This window comes from Alexandromys fortis, unplaced genomic scaffold (genome assembly GCF_014885135.2).
Source record: "Alexandromys fortis isolate MF-2015 unplaced genomic scaffold, M_Fortis_MF-2015_v1.1 scaffold_158, whole genome shotgun sequence".
Lineage (NCBI taxonomy): Eukaryota > Metazoa > Chordata > Mammalia > Rodentia > Cricetidae > Alexandromys > Alexandromys fortis.
In genome coordinates this window covers 2,572,696-2,597,977 of record NW_026068039.1, presented here as the reverse complement: position 1 = coordinate 2,597,977, position 25,282 = coordinate 2,572,696, and the positions used below count along the sequence as shown (strand labels likewise).

At 46.8% G+C, this 25,282-nt stretch overlaps 1 protein-coding gene across 1 annotated transcript in view; it reads left to right on the top strand.

Moving 5' to 3' along the window:
• The first annotated feature begins 9,519 nt into the window (after positions 1-9,519).
• The window catches only part of Arhgap25 (Rho GTPase activating protein 25), a 76,860-nt gene continuing 61,097 nt past the window's right edge, over positions 9,520-25,282 (top strand). Inside the window, 1 exon segment of the mRNA XM_050165452.1 lies at positions 9,520-9,914. Coding sequence (XP_050021409.1) covers positions 9,854-9,914 — 61 coding nt within the window. The 5' untranslated portion in view covers positions 9,520-9,853.

Here is a 25,282-nt window from a genome sequence, read left to right as displayed (position 1 = left end):
CTCATCCAAGCCACCATAGCTCTCTTTAGAACATCACTTCTCACCCTCTCTGTCTTCCTCCTCGATAGACCAGCTTTTGAATTTAGCCCAAAGAAAATACGTCATAAATAGAGGATAACATTGTTCTAAAGACAATGGAAAAGAGTTGTGTTGGAAATTGCCATAGGATCCTTGAAGCAAGTCAGTTTTATAATATTGTATGAGTTTCTTCCTGCCACTATAACAAAAACCACAGAAACTGGGTGTTTCAGGCCATATCTTTATTCTCTGGTAGGCGTGGAAGCTAGATGATCAGAATTGCTCTCACTGGGCTAAAGTGGAGCATCTCTGGGGCTGATTCCCTTTGGAGAGCATGAGCATAGATGTGCTCCCTTGGCGTTGTCAGCTGCTGGAGTCCGCCACACTCCTTGCCCTGTTGCTCCTTTTTGGCATCCCCTGAGCCTCTGTTATGTCTCATGCCTGCAACTTCCACAGTCAGATATCCTGTTTTCCTTATGAGGACCCTTACAGTTACAGTCAAGGCCCAGATGACAATCCGGAGGTTTGCCATCACAGGGTCCTAGGCTTACTCATTTCTGCCAGGCCTCCACCACACTGTGAAATCTTCATCATCCTCATCCTCATCTCAATGGGTGTGTGTGGGGTGTGTGTGGGTGGGTGGATGGGTGTATTGAGTTGAACTCAGGTGCTCATGCCTGTGTGGCAAGCACTTTCTTGAATGACTTATCCTTGCAGCCTCTTCAGATCCAATGGATTAGCAGCCTCACTGCGACCTACTCCCGGAGCACAGCTCTCCAGATTACTCAGGGAGCACAGCTCTCCAGACCCACTTCTGGAATTTCTTGGGAACAATTTTATCGAATGCAACTCAGGGTCCACAGGGGAATAAGTTGTTTCAAATGAAGACGAACACATGTTTCAATTTTATGGCTACTTCAGATTTCAAAAACAAAGCCTGTTGCATAATGGATAAACTTTAGTGGGATTCTTTTATCAAAATCACCAAAACATTTGCTCTTTTTACCATCAGAACTAACAATCACATCATCCCAATTATTTTTGGATTGTTGAAAATTTTCCAACAAAATACAAATTTCTGACCTGCCCTATAAACGCAGCATTGCTCCTCTGTCCCCCGCAGGAGGACCAGTGTCTGGAAGAGGGGAAGGCGGTTGAGTGTCTCTGACACCAAGGCATGTGAAATTCCCTGCTCCTGCTGGCCCTCCTCCCCCAGCAGGTTTGTCCTGTGTGTGGTTATTTAACTTTAACCTCAGAGTTTATATCAGCTCTGGAATCAGCTGCTGTCACTTCCTGTTCTGGCCGAGCCCAGCTGTGAGTCTCATGACCGCAGGACAGTAAAGTTGGTGCAGAGCAGTCCAGATTTGTCCTAGCAACATAGGCTTGGGGGTGGGAGGGCACCTGCTGTCTTGCAGAAGGCTAGGGTGCTGTTCCCAGAACCCATGTGGTGACTTGCAAAAGAATTGCAGCTCTCCAAACACTGCACTGGGTTTCTTCACTGTGGAGCCTGAGTGAGACAGGCTTCAAAACTTGCACTTTTGAAGCTCAGGTCTTGTTCCCTTCTCTGACAGGGTTTGACTGTCTCCCTCCTGACATCCCATGTCCTCTCGCCCAATATGTCCATCTAAATCAAGTTGGGTGTGTGATTGTTTGCTATGTGCTAGGCTACTGGGCAGGCAAGGAGAGCCATAAACCACACTTGTGGTTTGTGGTCTAGAAGTAGCCACCTCCTGAGCACCTTAGCACCGAGTGCTTTGTGAATAGCCAGCTCCCTTCCTCTTTCTTAAACATGGCCTTCTGCGTCTGGTTCAGGGTGGTTTTGGTGGGAAAAAGGAAGGGCAGACTGTATTCCTCCAGTTGGGGTGGAGATGGCGTACTGTAGTTTGCTAGAGAGGAAGTCACATACAATCGAGCTCGAAGGGACCTTTGTGATTTATAATTTTACCAGTGAGCATTGTTTTCTTGTCTACATTTAGAGCCTGCTAATACGCCACTTACTTCATTAGTACTTTTGGCGGAATCGTTCACTTGGCCTAAGGAGCTCTAAGCCAGTGATCATCAACCTCCCTAATACCACGATCATTTAATATAGTTCCTCGTGTCGTGGTGACCCCCTCAACCATAAAATTGTTTTCATTGCTCCTTCCTAACTGCAATTTCGCTACTGTTACAAACTGTAATGTAAATATCTGTTTTGGGGTGGTCTTAGGTGAAAAGGTTGTTTGATCCCCGAGAGGGTTGTGACACACAGATTGAGAATCACAGCGTTAAGAGGCAAACAACTCACAGTTGCACAAGGAGATAATAAAACTTTGAAAGGTTAGTCCGCATCCCTCTGTCATGCAGGACATAAGCCGAGCTTGGGTAAAGGACCGGAGCTCTAGAAGTCTGCTCTCAGACTCCGGGTCTCTCATTTCTCATCTTAGCTCATGTTTCTCAACTCCCGACCTTTCCAGATCACCCATGGGCTCAGAGGTGCTCAAGCACAACTCTGCAAATCTCTTTGCAAGCATACACAAGGGCAAGCGTAACTCAGTGCAGGGCCCAGGCAAGCAGAAGAGACTCCTTACTGTCCAAGCCTGGGCTTCCCCAGAGGGACCTCTTCTCTCTCTTCTCTAGTGAAAGGCTGTGGTAGTTGTGTTTTGCTTCTTGAGAGGGGCAATTTCAATGCTGGTTGTATGCACTGTTGATGTCCCAGAAGGAATGAAGAGTAAATAGAAGATCCCCTGTGGAATCGATCACCAACCACTTGGCTAAACAAGCAGTGCATCTGCCAATCGGCTTTCTCCTGGGACTTCCAGCCATTATATTGCATTGGTTTCAGCAGGGGTTCTGCAGGTCTCTGTAGTCTGTGGTTGGGTGCGCTGTGATAGCTGATGCATCCAAAGCTTCCTTAGGCTTTTCTGTTCCAAATACCTTCCTAATCCCTTGCCCGTCTGTGGAACACAGGATCGACTTCCCATAGGAGAGGCTGGAGTCCACAACTCTGTGATGGCTCTCTACTCTCTGGTCCTAGCCTGTTTAAGGACTGGTACTATCTGTTGGTCTAATGTGTGCCATTGTGGAGTGGATGTTGCCTGTCATGGTTGAACGAAAATGGGCCTCATAGGCCCACAGGACATGACATTATTTGGAGGTGTAGCTTTGTTGGAGTAGGTGTTACCTTGTTGGAGAAAGTGTGTCACTGGGCTTGGCTTTGAGGTTTCAGATGCTCAAGCCAGGCCAAATATCACTCTCTCTGCCTGGTGTCTGCTGATCCAGATGTAGAACTCTTATCTACCTCTCCAGCATCATGTCTTGAAGGGGGAGAGTCTTCTGTTTTGTGTTCATTTCATTGATTAAATAAAGAGACTGCCTTGGCCCTTTAATAGAACAGAAAATTAGGTATGTGGAGTAAACAGAACAGAATGCTGGGAGAAAGAAGCTGAGTCAGTCAGTTGTCATGATTCTCCCACACACAGACGCAGGTTAAGATCTTTCCTGGTAAGCCACACCTCGTGGGGCTACACAGATTATTAAAAATGGGTTAATCGAGATGTGAGAGTTAGCCAATAAAAGGCTAGAACTAATGGGCAAAGCGGTGTTTAAAAGGATACAGTTTCTGTGTAATTATTTCGGGTGTAGAGCGAGCCGAGTGGTGGGACGCAGCCCCGCTGCTCATATCACTACAATGTCTACCTGTGTGCTGCCCTGCTTCCCACTGGGATGATAATGGCCTACACCTCTGAACTGTAAACCAGTCCCAATTAAATGTTTGCCTTTATAAGAGTTGCTATGGCCATAGTGTCTCTTCATAGCAATAGGAACCCTAAGACATTGCCCAACCGAGCTCACACAAGGAGATGGTTGAATCACCAGGGTGGAAGATGGCTGATAACAGGTCTTCCCATTTCTCTGTTCCAGACACATGGCTCTCTTCCCTATTGCCCCTGGAATATACTAGCTCATGCCCACCTCTTCCGAATGCCCGCTCCTTTGCTTGCGCTTGGCTTTGCCGGAAGGTTTGTCTGTTCTCACTTTGTTCGGGTCTTTGCTCAGAGGCTATGGTGCCAATGAAGACCTCACCATTCAGCTGCTTAGAAAGGCCATCTGGCTCCCTGTCCCACTGATCTGACAAGTCTCCTTCCTCATACAGCGCGTCTTTTCCCCTGCAACACTCCTCACTGGCTAATGCATCATACTCAGTTATCTGATATATTGCCTGTCTCCTCTCACTACAAGTTTCCCAGAAGCCGGAGGCTCTGCCCCTCTTGCTGTTAGCTGCATCCTCAGCATCTGGCTGGCGCATCCTGAGGCACCCCAGGGGAAAGAGTCACTTCGTCTTTGTCGTATGAATGAATCCCAGACAGCCCAATCCCATTGAACCACTGCAAATTTTGAGGGAAAAAATTTGCAGGTCAAAAGCTGTTGAATATTGGCAGTTTTATGTGGCTTGACCCAATATAATGCAACCCATAACAATTGGTTCAGGAGGACTGTGTGACAGGGGCATTTTTATCATCTCAAAACGTCAAGATCTGCTTTTAATCTGGTGATAAATTACTAACTGAATTAGGCATGTTGCTCCCTAACCCTGGGGTCCGCAGGGTAACCCTCTTCTAGAAGAATGTCATGTTGGAGGCAGAAATGCTAGTGTTGCCCCTTCACACCTCTATGTGTAATTTTTCTTGGCTCCAGATCAGTTAGATAAACTAGAGTTTAATTGGCCCCAAAACTGATCCAGCATTCGATTCAAAGCTGGGGAGATAGTGGACGTCAGTGATGAGACAGAACACAGGCAGGGGAACAAGGCTCTGGGGTAGGGCTGAGGAGGCTAGTCCTGATGGTCACACGCTGTTCAGAGGGCAGAAGTCTTCCTCTGCAACATGGTGGGCTTTTGTTCTTGTTTCCCGTTTTTTTGTTTGTTTGTTTGTTCCATATAGCCAAGGAAAAGGGAATAAAACCCTAGAACTTCTGACCTTAGAATTCCAGCTTTCTTAAAGCTAGCCTGTTAAAATCCAAATGGAAAAGCCATTATTTTTGGTGTCTCCATCACAGTTCAGAAGACTAATGCTGTGCAGTCCGTAATTCAAGGTGGCCAGCCGCAGCAGTGAGCCCCTGACACATAGCGTTGGCTCTATCACTGTGTCCCCCGCTGTCGGATGTCCCCACAACACAGGGGCTACCTTTAGTCTCTGCAGGAGCTAGGAGTGAAACACACACAAGTTGGGGCAATGCGCTGACATGTATTTGACCCTAGTACTTTCGACACCAGGCTACGTTGGTTCCCTTTGGAGTGTGATGTGGGCACAGAGCTTTTCCCCTTCTCACGTGTTTCTTGAAGAAAACAGTATTGCAGCGTCTCTACAGGGACCCTCAGCCCCGCCTCCCAGGACTCGGAGGGTTCGGCTCTGTCAGTGACTTACAGCTGTCTTTATCAGCTGGGACAGTCCCTGCTGTGTTCAAGCAGCTGTCAAATATTAATAGTGTTCCTGAACATAGGATTGGTAATGTTTTAACTATAATTGTCCTATCTTATAGCTAGGGGTTGCTGCTCACTCTCACCATGACCCGTTCATAAATTAGACCTTATTGTAATCATGTCTATAGAGAACCAAAACACACCGTATGAACTGATTAGCACTGTCTGAACTCGGTAGGGTACTGTATTATTTCAAGAGGTGTCACTGTACACATGGAATGGAAACAGCTGGTCTTGTTTATACTTCTTTAAAATGTCTGCAACTCATGGCCTGCTATAATCACAGATTCAAAGATCACAGTGAAAGGCAAGGTGTGTTCGAAAGTGTTGTTGCGTTGTTTGGCACGGTGACTTAAACGTCTCTAATCCCGTCACCTGGGAGGCAGAAGGTGGATCTCTGTGAGTTGGAGGCCAGCCTGGTCTACACAGTGAGACAATGAGTTCCAGGCCAGCCAGAGCCTGAGGGGCTACCCGACTCCTGTCACCACCCTTGATGCTTCCCTGATTGTGCATGGCGGGGGACACATTTGAATGCTGTTTCTTGTGTAGCCTGTCTTTCTCCCTGCCCCCTTGCTTCCTGAACACGTCTGTGGTCTCATTTCCAGGGAAGCTACCCTGGTCCCTAGGCAGACCTGGTCACTCCTGTCTCCACCATACCCTACAAGAGCCCCACTTCTGTGCCTGGAACTGCACTGGGTCCACAGTCCCAACCCCCACCCACATCAGGTCTCATTCTTCGTGTGCACACCCCCTCAGTGGCAGGAACTGCAGCCACCCCCGCCCCAGTCACCAGAGTCAGGGGCAGGGCATCTCTGCCTCTTGTGTAAGACCCTTCACGGTTCTCCCGTGCATTCTCTTTTCCTTGTGTGACCTCTCTCCCTCTCTTTTCTTCCCACTTGGATGTTGGGTTCAGCCTTTTTACTCTGCCAAGCTGAAGAAGACTTTTTGGCCATCTCTATTTACCTGGAAGAAGTCAAAACTTCACCTAAACCTTCATGGAGGCCAGGCCTGTCTTTCCTCTAGCCCGCCCCTTTCCCACTTCTCAGCACTCCCAGAGCAAGAGGAGGGGTTCTTTCTGTACACTGCATTTGCTGTTCTAGAGCGCTTTTTATAACCACCTTACCCCCCTCCTTCTCCCCACACACTTCTTCCCCCACATTCCCTTTCTCTCTCCCTCTCCCTTCTCTCCCTCCCTCCTTTTTTTGTTTGTGAAGGAAGCTTAAACTCAGGGCAGCCTGCCTAGCTCAGCCTAAGTGCCCAGATTACAGGCCTGAACCGCCACAGCTGGGTCCTTTTCGAAACCTCCTCATCTCCCTGAGACCTATGTCAAGTCAGAGTGTGAGTGAGGCTGCTCCAGGAAGCCTCCCCCTTTCTCTGAGTCCCACTTACGCCCCTCCCACGTGAACTTTCACAGCCCCCTGTACTTCCCCATCATAGCCCTTCTCGCGCTATATTTAACTGTCCACTTAATTGGCCCTTTCCTTCCCATTAGTTGCGTCTGGGAGGTGGGAGAAGAGAGATGAAGGAGAGAGACAGAAATCAAGTTGCTTGTTCGTGGATTTTCCTCCAGCAAAAAGTCTAAGTCCTTAACAAATTCTTAGGATTGATAAACAAATACACGGATGTTTGCTTTCGCTATTGCCGATGCTAACTCAAACTTTGCCGAGACATCTGGTTCTTCATCTTCTAAAGGTCAGAGCAGGAGCAGCCGAAGCAACACCAGGTTTCTACCCCCACTCAGGGGCTGACACCAGCTTCGGCCTCAGGGCTGCCAGGAGCAGCTTTTCCACGGTGGCTGCTTTTGCTGATTGACTTTCCGAGTGTGCACAGCGACTTCCTCATGGGTCATGTGTTTTTCCAAGACTTACAGGAACTCACCCCAGAGAGTCCAGGAAGTTCCCCATGTGTCTCTAAATGCCTCCTTCAGAATTCCTAAGTCAAAGGTCCCAGGACTGAAACTTTGCCTGTGAGGCTCCCTATGGAGCTGCAGCCTAAATGGTGCTCAAGGGGGCAGTATAAGGAACAGTGTGTTGGGTCGGGTGGCAGGTAGGGTAGACCTGAGGCTCCAAAGTCCTCATGAGCCAGAGCCAGAGTGAAGGAACCCAGCAGTCCTGTGGTATTGGGTGGCAGCCAGGTAAGCAGGGCAGTTCCTTTCTCTTGGGGCTATGAGTACTTCCTGTCTCGTTCATGTGACCCACGTGGGCTAGTGGAATGTAAGCAGAGATGAGCATGTGGCCCTGAAATACATTATTGGCTCTTATACTCCTTTAGTCCCCAGTGAGAAGGACACGCTCTGGGTCACCGTGTTTGGTCCTCGGGTATTGATTTTGGATTAGTCTGGGCTGCCTCTTGGAGATCTAAGCGTATGTGTACATAATTTGGAATTCAAAAGTGGTTGATTCTGGAAACGCACATAGTGGTTGTTATATATGTGGCGTAACTAAAGTCTTCGGGCAGCCAAGTTGGTCAAGGTGATAAGGGTGGGAAAAGAATCTCCTCATGGAATCATGGCTTACAGGTTGGAGAAACAAGAAGGAATTAAAGAGGAACCAGAAAGAGAGCAGAAAGAAAGGGGGCGGAAAACCAGGCCAGCCGTGGACCCTGAAGGACAGGTAGACGGTTCAGAGTTGTGAGACTGGGCAGTGCCCACTTATGTCTGACACTGCAGGCAGGCCAGTGAGGTGAGCCTAGAGACCTGGCCTGGTGGTTTAGAGACAGAAAAACCACTGGTGTTCTTGAGAAGCCATCCTATGTAGTCCTGGGGTCAAGGGCTTCAGCTGAGGAATCCAGGAAAGAAAAAGAAGGGAGATAACAGGAGGTTCAACAGTCCTTATTAAAAAAAAAAAAAATCTCAAAATCAGGCTACAGCCAAAGGAGGAAGTGGCATCAAGAGAGGTTTTTTTTTTTTTTTAAGATGTGAGAAACGTTAATGTTGATGGGAAAGACCCAAGAGAAAGAAGAAAGAGGTGATGTAGCTGAGCTAGGGGAGAGGGGAGGGCTCGTGCAGCAGGGAGCAGGAAGCTGGGTCATCAGTAGACAGTATGAGAGGGAGGAAAATGCACTCAGAGCTGGCCAGTGGGAAGGGAGCGAGTGGGCCTGGATGTGTGGCCTGGATGCGGTGATTATGTGGAGAGGCCTGGGGTCTGCAGGGTCCTTCCCTGAAGTCCCTGAAGTACCTCTGTTGATTGCTACATTTACAGATGAGGGCCTCGAAACAGGAAATAGTCAAGGAACAGACCCAAAGCTGCACAGCAAGAAAATGGTAAAGCTGGGATGTGAACACCAGCAATCTGTTTCTAGACGCTTTAACTGCTAGGTCAAGCTGGCTCCATTAAAGATGTGAAAGCCTACCACAAGCTGAACTAGGTAGAGTGAAGGCTGAATTAGAGATTGTGGGGTAACTACCGTGTGCCAAAAATTTGTATCAGGGGCTTCTGCAACAACTCGGTACACCCACGGTCGGTTAGGAGCCCGTTTTTCTGAAGAAGACATGGAGGCCCAGGAAGATTTTTCCAAAGGGGAAGGGAACCTGGGTCATTAACAGTGGGTCAGGTTGTAAATACCACACCATGTACACAAGGTGGAAGAAGCATTAACCCTCTGCATGGTTCTGCCCAGCTGGAGTCAACTTTATCAGCGGAGTGTGTCCTAGTCCCCCATGCTTCAGGAGGGGACACCAGGAACCTTTATCCCAAGCAGGTGAGAACTATGCAAGCCCCACACAGCAGGGATTTTAAAGAATTTTAAAGCTTTCTGCCTGACTGCCTGAGCACTGAATGTTTGAGGCAAGAGCACAGGAGTGGAGGCACGTGCTAAGAGCCTTGGGATTCTCTCTCTTTTAAAATTAAAACCACACACAGCCTTATGTCACAAACACGCTCTAGCTTTACAAGAATTTCTAAATGTCTTCTGAGGAAAGTGTGCTCATAACGCCACAACGCTGAAGCCACCCACTTCCTCAAAATTGCAAGGAAGCAGACAGTTAAAAAAAAAAAGCAGAGGCTGTTGTTTATCACAACTTGGCTTCAGTAAGGCCTGAGATTCTTCCGCGCAGCGCCCTGCTTCCCACAGGGCAAAGCGTCAACTGGGATATTTCTGGTAAAACTCAACGCAAAGCAAGATGCCAGCCCTGGGGGACTGTGGGTGGGATTAGAGGAGCTTGGGTGCCATCTCCAAGTGACAGATGGATGGACCTTCCGTCTGAGAGAAAGGAAGAGACACGTGGGGAGATCAGCCTGGTACGTAAGAGTGCCTGCGAAGCAATCACTAGGCAGAGCAGGCAGACGAACCGAAGGGAAGATCAGAAAAGCCAGAAGGGCACGGACTGTTACACACTGGCCACTTGACCAGCCACTCACCCAAATCGGAAGCAAGATGTCCCTGAAGTTGCCAAGGAACTGGGATTTCAACTTGAAAGCGGAGGCTGCGAAAATAGGTAAGGTCCAGGTCTTTTCCTGCAGGGGGTCTTATGCTTGAGCGCCCACTATTTGCATGCCGGGCTGTGGGAGCTCAAGTCAGTATGAGCAACAACACTGAGCTGGGTGGAAATTTGCATCCAGGTAGATGTGTTGTCTGAAGTCTCAGAGTGCTCTCCTGCCCAGAGGTGGGGTCCACGGATCAAGAGAACTTTGGTGGTCTTAGGCTGTGTCTTGTATACAAAGTTGAGATTTCATTGATGTCTCTGACTCGGGAAGTCGTCTATCAACTGAATGGCTTCAGTAAGAGCACAGAGATTGCAGTATTTAGTGATTCATCTGTGAGTGAGTTTAGGTGAGTGTCACATTTGTGAGCCCCGGGGTCAGCGAGGGGCTGCCTGCGGGAAGGAGGAGACACGGAGAATGAGGCAAGAGCATGGAGACTTTTGAAGAATGAGAACAGCGTTGTAGAGGTAGAGAATGTGAGTGAGCTCAGGAGAGGTGGAAAAGACAGACTTGGAACATTCTGAGACGTTCTGGCTCTCAGCTCATCCCGTTTTCCTCTAACGACGACAATGACACATTGGCTCAGATCTATTGTTGGTTATTATATAGGTGTCTTTTTATTTGTTTGTGTTTTTAGACAGGGTCTTGTTATGTAGTTCTAGCTGGCCTAAAACTTGCTATAGAAACTCCTATTCATAGAGACCTATCTGCTTTGCCTCAGTGCTGGAATCATCGACATGGCTTGCATATTTCATGTTTCTTTTCCTATTAGATTTTATTTTTAATTTGGTCACAGTCAGATGAAACAATTGGGCTGAAAGTGGTCGACTAGGTTACACACACACCATCTACACCGTGAGAGAACTCTATTTTAGACATTGGTGTTAAGGTGCTTGCCGCAGCTTGGAAGGATTTTGCTTGGAGGAAAGTTTAGGCCGATGGTTCGTGGTAGTCGGTGTGTTAAATGGTCCACTGGAAGCTCACAAATGGGAAGCAGGTCAGAAAAAGGGCTTTGAGATTAAACTGAAAGTAAGCCGAGGAGTCATTCATCTTGGTGAGCGGAAGACCGCATTACCAAACAAAGCTGGGACTGTGCTGGGCTCAGTCCAGAGATGAGAAGCAGGCAAGCGGTCTCTGTCCTGTCCACACAGACATCCGTGTCTGGTGTTCACCCTAAGCTATTCACATCCAGTTTGAAGGTAAAGTCCATGACTGGGTCCCCGTGGAAATGTCCTGCCCTCCCGTGTAAAGGCACCTGCTCCCCCCCCCCCATCCATGTTTTAGCTGCAAATGGGAAACGCGAGAGAATAAACATTAGATTATTTTCAGAGATACAGAAAATCAGCACATAAGATTCTCAAGCCTGGGGTTACATGGATAGGAATTTTAGATTTCTACCACTGATGGGCTCAGGAGGGGACCTTGGGATCCTGCACTCTTGTGAGCATACACCTGGTGAGCTTCAGCTTCCAGGGCTAAGTGCACAGGTTAGGGTCATTGTACACGCAGTACGGGGGCACAGGTTAGGGTCACTGTGCACACAGCATGGGGCACAGGTTAAGGTCACTGTGCAGGCAGCATGGGGCACAGGTTAGGGTCACTGTGCACGCAGCACGGGGCACAGGTTAGGGACACTGTGCACTCAGCACTGAACCTAGTGCCTGCACCAACTGGGCAGGGTTTGTTGACTGAATGAAATCTGATTATCAGAAGGCCATATTATTCAGTGTTACTCAATAACTTATAATAATAAGTACCTAATGTCATTACCCATGTCATCTACATGTTTGTCACCATGTGGCAGAGTGTCATACGAACTGGCATCCATTTCATAAGTAGCCCCCTCTGAGGAGAAAGAGCTTGATTCAGTTGTGAGATCTTCAGTCCTATCTCCCATGACCAGATACAGCGGTAGGGATCCATTTGTCTATATGTCCGAGAAGCCACCTCCATAGGAAGGGCTGTGTAATTAGGAGTCTCACAGGGAAGTCAGGGACTGTGGTTTGCTGTCCTGGGTAGTATGGTGGAGGGGGCTCGGGGCTTCTCTGCCTGGCCACTGTTGATATTTGTGCCTGGGTAATTCTTATTACCAGGGCTTTCCTGCACGCTGTAAGGCAGTTGGCAGCATCCCTGGCCTCTACCACCACGCACCATAGCAACCAAAAATGTCTCCAGACATTGCCAAGTATCTCCTGGGGAGAGGAGGCTGTAATATTTTCCCTGGACCACTGTACCAAAGGGTTACAGTTATAAGGCCATGGGCATTGGAGCCCATACATCATATAGTTCAGTTTTTAGGAGGCTTTTGTTAAGATGTGACTTGAAGGGGATGAGAGAAAGCTTAAGAGTTCCAGGAATGGCTCTTGATGGGAAAATATAAGACTCAACCAGTGTGGAGCACAGCAGGGAGCTGCTTTTCCTTTCGGTTCCTCAAATCTTGAGTGCTGAACTAGGGCAGAGGGAACACCAACATCTCTGAGACTGGGGAGGACTCAGCAGCTATGATTTTTTTCTCAGAATATGGAGGGTACCCTTGGAGTAAGTAGCAGAATTGCCAGGAGATCCCCACCATGGCCTGGGTGCTCCTGGGGCAGAGATGAGAGAACATGAATGAGGCCACCTTACTCTGACCCATCAATCCTAAAGAGGAACAGGAGTTAGAACTAGAGGGTAAAGGCGGTGATCAGGACTTGAGGTGGGACCAGGAGCACATCTTTCTTCTTGGGATGAGACATCATCCACCACTTTAGTCTAGCCATTTGGACTATGACAGCCTGCCACTGTGTTCATGTTCATATCTGGTTTTCTAACATGTACATGTTTGTACTCCCTCCCTTCTGCCTTACTGTGTGTGCCGTGTGTGATGTGCACACGGAGGTGAGAGATCAATCTCAGCCATCATTCCTCTCACCGGCCTGGAGTTCACGCAGGCTCGGCCCCACAGATGTGCCTGTCTCTGCTTCTCCAGGGCTGGAATTGCAAACACGAAGCACAGATGGATACATAGATACACAGAAGTGAGTGGATAAAGACATCTCTGAATTACTGGACAGTAGGTAGACAACGCAAATAGTAATACTTGACCAATAACCTTATGAAAATATGTAATCTCACTCTTCAGAGGGTGCAAGTAAGAAGCACCGTGGCAATTCATTCTCATCTACTAAATCAAATAAACAAGAAAACCAGTTAATTCCAAGTGTTGTCCATGACATGGTGCAAAGAGGAATCAAGCCATTGAGGAGAAGCGCTTGACATCAGCCTGAGCTGATGATCCACAGCTCTCCCCATGTCGTCTTTATCCCCTGAGACCACATCCTAGAGAAGCCCTATGCATGTCAGCAGATTAATGTGCAGGAGAAATCTGTGTGTTCGTCAGCAAGGGAGTGGCTTAATGCTCGGTAGCATCTTTATGAGATGGAGCACGGTACAAGAGCAAATACTTGTGGTTATGCACAAGTGAAGCTGACCAGCAGTGACTTATTTTGGAGTTCCCAGAAGAGAGCGAAATGCACCCATATCCAGCTTAAAAAGTACATAGGCTTATAGCAAAACTATAAAGGAAAACAGAACTACATGATGTAAAATTCAGGGTTATTGCTCTTTTGGGAAAGAAAGGATGAAAACCAGATGTGTGCTGAAGGTCCTAGCTCAGCAATCCGCACACGTGTGGTTCTATGTCAAATGAACAATACCGCCACAGCTTCCAAATACATGGTAAACCATCAAAGACATGCAAGGTTTGTGAACAGTGGTTAACTATGGGAAGACTTCACCAGTGAGAAACACTCACACATGAATGTGTTATTACGGAGACTTAGACTAAATGCTTAAATTAAGTGTCATGTATAAGGAACAAGTGTTACTGTGTCATTAAAAATGCCCCTTCCCAAGTGCTTGACCAAACAAGTTGGCCAAGGTCTTCACAGAACACAATGATCCTTTAGCGATGGGCCCCAAAGCTCTACATTAGCTGTAGAGGCTCCCCTGGGCTAGGACCCGCCCTTGTTCCCCCCCACATCTCCCAGATGTCCCAGGGAACAAGTAATTCTTGAGTGAGCTCCATCATTCTACAGCTGCCGGGTCAGCCTGCTGGAGTTCGCCTGGACACTGAGATGCTACTGCTCCCAGTAAGGCATAGTGACGCCTCATGGTCCAAAGCCACCTGAGACAGACATGTTTGTGGGTTCAGTTTTAGAGATCTATTTCCACTTGTCAAATGTAACAGATGCTGATCCAGACCAGCCTGCCTCTCGATCACCGAGGTCTATTTTCTGCACACCACTGTGCTCCCTGCGCTGAAGATTACCACACAGGCAGCAGGGTCCTGGCTAGGAACACACCTTCCTTCACTGTCACCAAGGGGGGTACTCGGTCCAGGCACCACACCTGTCTTTCTGCAGAGGTTACATCATTGTCCCTAGGCTATTGTCAACTTACTTCTAAGTTGTTAATGTTAAGTGGGGGACAGAGTCTTTCGGTCAGTTGGGTAATGAAAGCCAAGTGTCCCCTCTGGGTCTCCTGCAGTGGTTGCTGGGAGAAGATGGACTTTAGAGGTACATGGAAGAAACACCTGTTTTCTACCACTCACACACTGAGTGCCACCTGCAGACACTGGACAGTCTATGCTTCCTGCTAGATTAGGAGCTGAGTGGCAAGGTAGGTGACTCAGAATCCAAGTCTCTTAAAAGGGTCTGGGTTGAGATGGCTCTGGCCTGGGCATGACAGCCTTCAGTAGCTCACAGGAGTTCTGCACATCATGTCTGTCTCTCACACTGATGTTCACAAAGCATTATCAGAGTCCCTTGGGAGAAAGCCAGGGGGATTCTATGCAGCAGCAGTGGTGAGGATTCGGGGATCTGATGGGAAGGATAAATTGGTAACAACAGTAACTGGAGACTGCATTTTCATTTCCTGGCTGCCCAGTCCCCACTAATCACACAGAAACTTTTATTAATTACAGTTTGGCCTATTAGCTCAGACTTATTATGAAGTAGCTCTTACAACTTAACTCATTTCTATCATTCAATATTTTACTGCGAGACTTGTGGCTTGTTACCTCACATCTTGCTTCTCCAGCAGCTGCTCGCATCTTTTTCAACTCTGCCTTCTTTCTCTCTCTATCTCTGCTTGGATTTCCCACCTAGCTATGTTCTATCCTGCCCTAGGCCAAAACAGCTTCCTTATTAAACCAATGCTAATAAGATATATTCACAGCGTGCAGAAGGGCATCCTACATCAGATATCCCACAACTGTCCTTTTACACACAGGATGGCTTGAAAGAGAAAAACTTTGCATGAATTAGTACCATTTGGTGTTACCTAGGTAACATGAGCTATGACATGGGAGGGCGCAAAAGACCCCAGCTGTGGCCATAGCAACAGAGCCCAAATGACCCCCAGGGGAAACTGAGAAGTCATGGACACCACAGTAAGGGTCAGGCCATTTAGTTTGGTCCCATCACAGAGGACAGCAGCGAAGTCTTGCAGAAGCCCAGGAAGAACTGAGATAAGAAAGCCACAAGAGAAAAGAGACTTCGCGTGCCCCCCCTCCTCATCCTGCTTTGTTCTTTAAAGAAAAGACTCTTACAGGATTAGCAGCCAGATCTAGGCAGCTACCCTATGTCTTAGGACCCCACGGGTAAGTAGAGGCAGACAGGGAAACAATTGCAAGATCGTGCTGAGAATAGTTGCATGGGTCACAGGGGACGTCACTGAGCCAGAAATCTTCTGCCACCATCTTCTTCTTCATAAGATACTGACCTTTATTTCTTAAACTTTCTCTGATTATGAACTTTTTTAGCCCAGGGAATTTTCGTACAATTCCGGGTACATAGGTATTTTAAATTGGTATACAATTAGTATTTATTGGTATTGATTCTTAAACAAATTTCCAATAAGCCTGTGGTATGCATATAATTTTAGCACTTATTGAAAATGAGAGCACGTTTACACACTAGTGAGAAAGATGTATTCGTTCATTTCTTGCACAGGGGATTCAGTCTTGGCTGAATATCTGATTGCAGAACACAGAGGATTTTCAAGGGTTTTCAGAGCTGTTTTAGTACTTTGGTTTTATAACTCAATGCTGAGAATACTACTTTGCATAAATATATAATATAAAATGGCTTGGGGCTGGGAAGATAGCTAAGTGGTTAACCAAACTGTCTGCTCTTGCAGAGGACCCAGGTTTTCTTCCCAGCACCCACAGAGCAATTCACAACCATCTGTAACTCCAGTTCCAGGAGACCAGGTGCCTCTTCTGGCCTCTGCAGCGACCACCCATGCATGTGGCACACATGCATACATGCAGGCAAACACTCATACACACAACATAAGAAAAACAAATCTTCATAAAAATAAAAACGAGATGGCAAAAGTATGTTAAGGGCCATTTCAGAAATTGCTAGAAATTCTGCCCCAAATATAAACCAAAATTCATGAAATGATTTCTTTTCAATGAAACTCAAGTAAGGAACTCAAACAAGTTTTAAAACCAAGCATTCCAACACAATCCAATCCAAAACATATATTAATTCTATGCTTACATGCTGAGGAAGGACGGTAGGAGAGTGGTTTTTAATTGAAGCATTTTGCTACTATACATTTTTTTGTACTTCTTGTAAAATACCTGCCATAGTTCCATGATAATCTCAAGTCTGCGTCAGACGTACCGGCAGTGCGTGCTGGTTCTGTGTGATGCAGGATCGGCGCAAAGTGTGTGTGCTCCGTGTTCAGAACCAAGACCGCAGTGCATCCTGGGATACAGAGTAGGTGAATGCCGTCCCAAGCACCTCGCATTCATCGTTTGAGTTAGAGTTAACTTTTTGGCCGTTGCATATCCAGAAGGTTTTCATTGTTGCCATATTTTCCACAGCCCCCACATCAGTTACACGAACCTCCACGGGGCTACAACCCATAGATTAAGAAGCTCTGAGTATAGGGTTTATATTCTTCAGTGAGTCTCAGACTTCCCTTCAGGCCTTTGTTAATTTTACTGTGTGGTGTCTCGTGCATGTTTTATATCCTTCCTCTTCAAGAAAGGAACCAAACTGGAAGGGCTTGTGATTTAACCCCAGTACCCACCCCTTCCTCTTGCACTTCCCAAGCGTATCACACTGCAGACTTCAGCTGACTTCTTCACTGGCTCGCTCACCCTCTCTCTGCTCTGGGCTTCATCACCCAGTCCGCTGGAAGTCAGTTTATCTCTGGAAAGAATATATAACGGTCCTTTCAAACAATTTCAACAGAGAAGTTGACTCTTTTGAGATGATATCTGTGGATGCTTCTGAACTCGCGTGATATAACTCAGTCCTGCCAACCAATTGGTCGATTTTATCAAAGAGTTTGTTCTTTACTCTGTGGACCTACTAGTGAAGGTGAGCCGCCCGCTGCCAGCAAGAATTGGCATGGGCATGAGATTGGTATAGGGTTGGACTGTCTGTGGATGATTGACAGACAGGAAGGAGGGCAGCATCGCCTTGGATGATGCTGACAGTTGATGGCAGACCTAGGGCACATGGCTTAAATTCTGCAATAAGATTCCTGACACCTTTGCGTTATGAGAAAGGAATAAAGTCTTTTCCTGCACATCACATACGTGACTTGCTCAGCAAACATCGTGTCCTTTGTTTATAGACAACCTCATCTTTAAGCTTGGATCAGACCAGCAGCTGTGCTTGGGCTCCTGGCCGAAGAAAGCCCACTGAGTGTGCTCTGGGCTATGCTCTTGGGCCTTAGTTTTACTACAAAACTTGGTGCAAGTTTTCCGGTTTGGTGGTAAGAACTGCCAAGGGCCAGCGGCTCTGAGATATCACCCCACGTGAGAAAGCTTTCTGAGTCTCCTTCTGATAAGCCATCCATCGGGACCTACTATGTTCCCCTTTCATCTTGGCTTCCAAGAAACTGAGTCACGCCAACTTCTACCCACGGATTAGCATATTCGCCTTGCTGGGCCTCAGGGAGGATTTAGGTATTCTTTGAGAATGATTGTCCATGAGAACATGAAGATCCTACAGTAACTTCCTCTGACGACAGCATATAAGAACATGCAGTGTTTCGGTTCCCCTGCTCATGTGTCCCGTGGGCAGAGTTCATATTTTTCAGCAGCAACTTTTCGATCTGAACATTGTGATCTGTCTCAGTGGGGCTTGAAGAGCACTTTCGCGATGAGGACCGTTCCTTCCAGTTTTGAGTGAGAACACAGCTCCGTGCACACTCCTTCTCTCTTTAGAGGTTCACGGAGCAGCGGCATCTTTGGCACTTTCGGGCCAGTGACTTCATTCATTCGCCTGCTTGTTAATCCACTCACACCAATCTGTTCATTCCTCCAGACAGGCGCTCTCCAGACAGGCGCTCTCCAGAGGGTGTCCTTGCCTCTCTCTGGGTGGCTCCTGTGTGGAAAGCCTGTCTCCCCCACCCCCGCCCCGCCCCGCCCACCTTACTAAAGAAAGTCTTCCTTAACCTCGAGCCTGTCACAGACTACAGAAACTGATTACATTGTGTCCACGGGATTGGCTGGCTTTGACGAGCCCCGCACTCCTCAGCCACTCCCAAGCGTGCCCAGCCAGATCTTGTTTCTAGATGAGTCCAGGTGCCTCCAGGCTGGCCAGAGTGTCCTGGGCTCTTCTGAAACCCACATTTCAGGGTTGTCCACCCCGCCCCCCCCCCCAGCACTGAGCTCACTCTGAGCAGTCCAAGTTCTTCCTTCTATCAGCTATCTCAGTTTCCCTTGGACTCAGAGTGGGGTGGGGCCCGCCAAGGTGAATTTTCTACAAGGCCACACACACTATTGGGGGTAAAAATGGAAGCGGGGAAAGTATTTTTAAGCTGGAATCTTTTTTCTTTCTAGGATCTGAAAGTCCTCCAGAGACTTTGCTCAGCCTATCTGAGGCTGTTTCTCTAGCTTTTAGGCAGCCTTCCCTTCTGCTCACACGCTGGCAGCCACATCTGTCACCATGTTGCCAGGCTCTTCCCGGAATCATACACAACCCCAACCCTTATGTATCCTAAGTTTGTCATTCTGGGTTTGGGTATCCGTCCAACTCTGCCCCTCCATCCCCGTTGCCATGGCTACCACCCTCCCCCTGGGAAACCTAATCAAATTGCCCAGGTGGGATCAGTTCTCCATTTTGGTCATTTTTTCTTTATCCTGGTTGATGTCTATTATTGGGTGTCTGTTATGTGCTGGACATCACACTCAGCTCAGGACTCTCAGAGATAAAGAGATTCTGACGCTTTCTAGAGATGGCTGCCATGAAAGAGTGGTTTCCGGTCATGGCAGGGATGCTGCGCATGTGAGCTTATGGCAGATGTGACTGCACACACAAGATTGGGTCAGCCACAGTTCCAGCTTGGGCTGGGAAGGGACTCGTGAGGTCCCACCCCTGCCTGCGGAGCTGTTGACAGCTTATGGCTGCAGAGGGAAGGAGAGCCTGTGTCCCCATGCACCAGTAGACAGTCTGGAAGCGCTAAGAGGACTCAGTGCGTTTAAAAAAAAGTACGAATCTGGGAAGTGAAAGAGGTGTTAGAGAGTATGGGGAGGGAGGGAGGGGCGGGGTGGACTTGGTCAGAACGTACAACATTTCTCAAAGAATTCATTTTGCTTAAAATACTCCCACAGTGCCTTTTATCTGAGGGAAGAGGCCCACCCCACCAGAAAGATCAGATATACCATAGTGACAATCATGTGATTGTCATGACAACATTTAAAGAACCAACAGAGTTTGTTCTGTAAGGCCCTTATGTTGTTGCCTATCATTCAAGCCTGGGTGGGCCTGAGAAACCTTCCACTCCCAGACTGCATTCCCATTTACAGCCAGCAGAGGACGCCCACAGACAATGTTCTGTGATTCCATTGCTACAGCGAGACTTCATGGTTTTCCTTCCATATACTTCCCCAGGAAGCCTTGAATTTAACCAGTTCTCCGAACAGCATGCAGCTCCCCAACGTGTCATCCTTCTATGACCCGAAATGCCTAGCAGTACTGAATGGAAAATGTAACCACCTGCCTTCTCAAGGAAAAAGTAGTAGTCCAGATTAAAGGATCTTTTGAACGAAAGGAAAAAAGGTCTTGATTTGGGAAGCCATTCCTAGCGCAGAGATGGGTTGGGATCATATTTGATGACAGAGTCCTTGAACACACACACACACACACACAGACGTGGATCGGATTGCAAGCTCAGCCCTTTGCCACCTCTGACTCTGCACATTCTACATCAGTGTCTGCAGTGGAGTCCCTCTGCTGCTTTGTAGGCTATTAGGCAGTCTCCTGTAACAAGGACAGGCCACTCACTGTACACTGTGCCATCTCTGACTTCACCTAAGTGCCTCCCACATCCTGTATACTTAGTTACCTCATCTACCCATTCTCTGACATCACCCCCTGCCACTCTGAACATCCTAGAGAAAATCTAACCACTGGGCAGTCTGGTTCTACTTCAGGCTTATGCCCATCACCCTAAGTAGGCAATTACAGAGTCACTGGGAGCCTGATTGATTATCTGTGCTATGATTGCAAAATATCTGTGACTAGTAATGCTAAAGTTGAGATTTGTGTCTCACAACACTGGGCGCCAGGAATCCCAATGCCAAGGTTGCTGGTGGTGAAAAGCTATTGCATATAGATAGCACTGGCGTGATGGGAGGTGGGTACCACTGGCATGATGGGAGGTGGGTACCACTGGCGTGATGGGATGTGGGTACCACTGGCGTGATGGGAGGTGGGTACCACTGGCAGGTTGGGAGGTGGGTACCACTGGCATGATGGGAGGTGGGTAAAGAGAGGTCACACACTGTGACTTCAGAGAGTGGAGGAACAGAAGAGGGTAAACACGCTTCCTTAAAACATTTTGTAAGGGTCCTGGGTCAGTCAGCTGTTTGCCAAAGAGTCAAAATGTCCAAGAAGGTACTTGAAAGGAAAACAAAAACTTATTTTACCTCCTGTTCTGAAGATCGCTCTCCACTGTTGTCTAGTCTTATCTCTTTGGTGTGAAGTGAGATCAAACATCAGGGAAGACTGATAGCTGAGCAAAAATGGTCATGTCATGGTGGGCAGGAAGCAGGAGGGGGATGGGGCAGGGCCTATGGACAAGATGTGCCCTCCAGAGGGGCACCCTGCATCCTCCACCCTGATCCAGCTCCCCAGAGCCCGCGCAGCTTTCCAGAGTCAGTGGATGAATCCACTGTATGGTCAGCATCCTTAAGACCCAGAACTACTCAATAGCACCACCAGCTAGAGGCCAAGCCTCCGACACAGGGTCCTCAGGGCACAGCTCACATCGATGCTGTCCTTAACTCTGTCCTCAGGGGCAGCGCTCTCCTTGCTCAACAGCTTGCTAAGGCTTAGTTACTTTGGGAGTTGAGTTTCAATATGAATTTGGAAGGGGCATTCATCACTCAGACCATGGAATCTGTCAACCATACTTTTCTTTGCCCCAAACTCTTGTTGCTGAAGGTAGTTAATTGTGATTGCCAACCTGATTGGAATAAGGGCCCCTGGGATGGATGATTAAGACACAGCTGTGGGTGTGTCCACGAGGGAGTTTCTAGAATCCACTAGAATCTAGTTTGCCCTAGGAATTCACAAGGAATTTTAAAGGAGGAGAACGAGAGAGAGCTCTGTGGTAGCTACTTTCTCTCTCGGCTCCCTGGCCACCATGGGTTCGCTTGCTGCCCCACGATAGCTAACACTCTGAAACTGAGAGCCAGAGAAAATCGTCCAGTTTTCCTCTTAGGTGTTTATCATGCTTTTTCCTTCTTAGGGTCTTAACAATTCCTCGTACTCTTTCTCAGATTTTTATATTTCAAAATGAAAAATGTGGCAGTGAAGTGAGAATTGCCCCCCTCTCCTAACACAAAGAGATTTCACCTGCCCCTACGTTTACCTCCAGTCTCCCTCCTCCCACTCTCACCAGTCTCCCTCCTCCACTCTCACCAGTCTCCCTCCTCCCACTCTCACCAGTCTCCCTCCTCCCACTCTCACCAGTCTCCCTCCTCCACTCTCACCAGTCTCCCTCCTCCCACTCTCATCAATCTCTTCTTAACTCTTTTTTATTGATTTTATTGAGCTCTACATTTTTCTCTGCTTCCCTCTCCGCCTCTCCCCTGCCCTTCAACCCTCTCCCATGTCCCCATGCTCCCAATTTACTCAGGAAATCTTGTCTTTTTACTTCTTATGTAAAATAGAACCATGTATGTCTCTCTTAGGGTTCTCATTGTTGTCTAGGTTCTCTGGGATTGTGATTTGTAGGCTGGTTTTCTTTGCTTTATGTTTAAAAGTCACTTATGAGTGAGTACATGTGATAATTGTCTTTCTGGGTCTGGGTTACCTCACTCAATATGATATTTTCTAGCTCCATCCATTTGCCTGCAAATTTCAAGATATCATTATTGTTTTCTGCTGTGTAGTACTCCATTGTGTTAATGTACCACATTTTCCTTATCCATTCTTTGGGCATAGGGCATCTAGGTTGTTTCCAGGTTCTGGCTATGACAAACAATGCTGCTATGAACATAGTTGAGCACATGTCCTTGTGGCATGATTGAACATCCTTTGGATATATGCCCAAATGTGGTATTGCTGGGTCTTGAGAAAGATTGTTTCCTAATTTTCTGAGAAATCTCCATACTGATATCCAAAGGGGCCGTACCAGCTTGCATTCCCACCAGCAATGCAGAAATGTTTCCTTTCCCCCACAACCTCTCCAGCATAAGTTGTCATCAGTGTTTTTGATCTTGGCTATTCTTACAGGTGTAAGATGGAATCTCAAAGTTGTTTTGATTTCTCATTTTTCTGATGGCTAAGGATGTTGAACATTTCCTTAAGTGTCTTTCAGCTATTTTAGATTCCTCTGTTGAGAGTTCTCTGTTTAGGTCTGTACTCCATTTTTTATTGGATTATTTACTTTTTTGATGACCAATTTCTTGAGTTCTTTGTATATTTTGGAGAGCAGTCCTCTGTCTGATGCGGGGTTGGTGAAGATCTTTTCCCATTCTGTAGGCTGTCATTTTGTCTTGTTGACTGTGTTCTTTGCTTTACAGAAGCTTTTCAGTTTCAGGAAGTCCCATTTATTGTTTCTCTCAGTGTCTGTGCTGCTGGTGTTATATTTAGGAAGTGGTCTCCTGTGCCAATGCATTCAAGCGTACTTCCCACTTTATGAGGTTCAGTGTGGTTGGCTTTATGTTGAGGTCTTTGATCCATTTGGAGTTGAGTTTTGTGCATTCTTCTATATGTTGATATCCAGTTATTCCAGCACCATTTGTTAAATATGCTTTCTTTTTTCCATTTTTTATTTTTTGATTCCTTGTCAAAACAGGTGTTCATAGGTGTGTGAATTATTATCTGGGTCTTCAATTCGGTTCCATTGGCCTTCCTGTCTGTTTTCATGCCAATACCAGGCTGTTTTCAGTACTGTGGCTCTGTAATAGAGTTTGAAGTCAGGAATTGTGATGTCTCCAGAAGTTCCTTTATTGTACAGGATTGTTTTGGCTATCCTGGGTTTTTTGCTTTCCATATGAAGTAGAGTTCTGTTCTTTCGAGGTCTGTTAAGAAGTTTGCTGGGATTTTGACGGGCATTGCATTGAATCTGTAGATTGCCTTTGGTAAGATTGCCATTTTTACTATGTGAATTCTGCCTACCCAAGAGCATGGGAGATCTTTCCACTTTCTGGTGTCTTTTTCAATTTCTTTCTTTGTGTGTGTGTGTGTGTGTGTTTCAACGAGTCTTTATTTATAGACACTCAAATCTGAATTCATAGGACTTTCATGTATCATGAAATGAGATTTCTCAAAGCACTTAGAAGCACAGAGCCCATTCTTAGCTCACAGGCCATACACAACAGATGGTGGGGCTGACCTCTCAATTTCTTTCTTTAAAGATTTAAAGTTCTTATCATACAAGTCTTTCACTTGTTTCTCAGGTCCATTTGATTGAAAAATTTTTCCCAACTCTTTACTCTGAGGCAATGTCTGTCTTTGAGGTTGAGGTGTGTTTCTTGTATGTAGCAGAAGGATGGTTTCTGTTTTCATATCCAATCTGTTAGCCTGTGTCTTTTTTTATCTAGTCTATTTAGTGTTCTGTTCTTGCATATCCATAGGCATATCTTTCTTTAGGTTCAGAAATTTTTCTTCTATGATTTTGTTAAATATATTTTCTGTGCTCTTTGAGTTGGACTTCTTTTCATTCTATACCTATTCTTGGTTTGGTCTTTTCATGGTGTCCCATATTTCCTGGATGTTTTGTGTTAAGCTTTTGTTAGATTTAATGTTTTCTTTGACTGATGAGTCTATTTCCTCTATTGTATCTTCAGTGCTTAGGATTCTCTCTTCCATCTCTTATATTCTGCTGTTTTCGCTTGCATTTGTGGTTCCTGATTTCTCATGATTTCTGTTTCTATAATTCCCTCAGCTTGTGTTTTCTTTATTGTCTCTATTTCAGTTTTCAAGTCTTGAATAGTTTCTTTCATATGTTTGATTGCTTTTTCTTGGTTTTCCTTAAGGGATTTGTTGATGTCTTCCATTTTTTGTTTGTCTTTTCCTCCATTTCTTTGAGGCAATTTTTTATTTCCTCTTTAAGGGCCTCAAACATTCTTCTAAAGTTATTTTTTACATTATTTTCTTCTGCTTCATCTATATGTGGTTGGTCAAGTCTTGCTGTTGTAGGGTTACTAGTTTTTACTAATATCATGTTGTTCTTTGTTGTGTTGCCTGTGTTCTTACCTTGTCTACCCATCTTTTCCTCTGATTGGTGTAAGATGGGGCTGTCTGTGTCTCTGGTGATCAGTCTTCCAGGTGCCAGTGGAGCCAAGGCTCAGATGTTTGCTCCTTGTGGTGCAGTCAGGGCCTTGGTTCCAGTTACCCTGTTGGTCACTCTGTGTTCCTGGAGTTCGCTCTGCATTTCTAGGGGTTGTTCAAGCCTGCTCCCATGGAGATTGCTTTCTTGGGGCTCTTTCTGCTGAGGTTGCTTCCTTGGACCTGCTCTCGCAGAGATTCTGGCTCAGGCCTACTCCCTTGGAGGTCCCAGACTCATGCCTAGACCTGCATCTCCTCCCACTCTCACCAGTCTCCCTCCTCCCACTCTCACCAGTCTCCCTCCTCCCACTCTCACCAGTCTCCCTCCTCCCACTTTCACCAGTCTCCCTCCTCCCACTCTCACCAGTCTCCCTCCTCCCCCTCTCACCAGTCTCCCTCCTCCCCCTCTCACCAGTCTCCCTCCTCCCGCTCTTGTTCCATACCATATTCTCCACACCAGGCCCAACTCAACAGTTCTTAAAGAGAATCAAATCATGTCATTTGTTCCTTCAAACTATCAATGTATTTAGAATTAAATTAAAAATTATGGTCTCCATCTGTAGGCTAGGCCTGCCCCTACCAACTCAGCA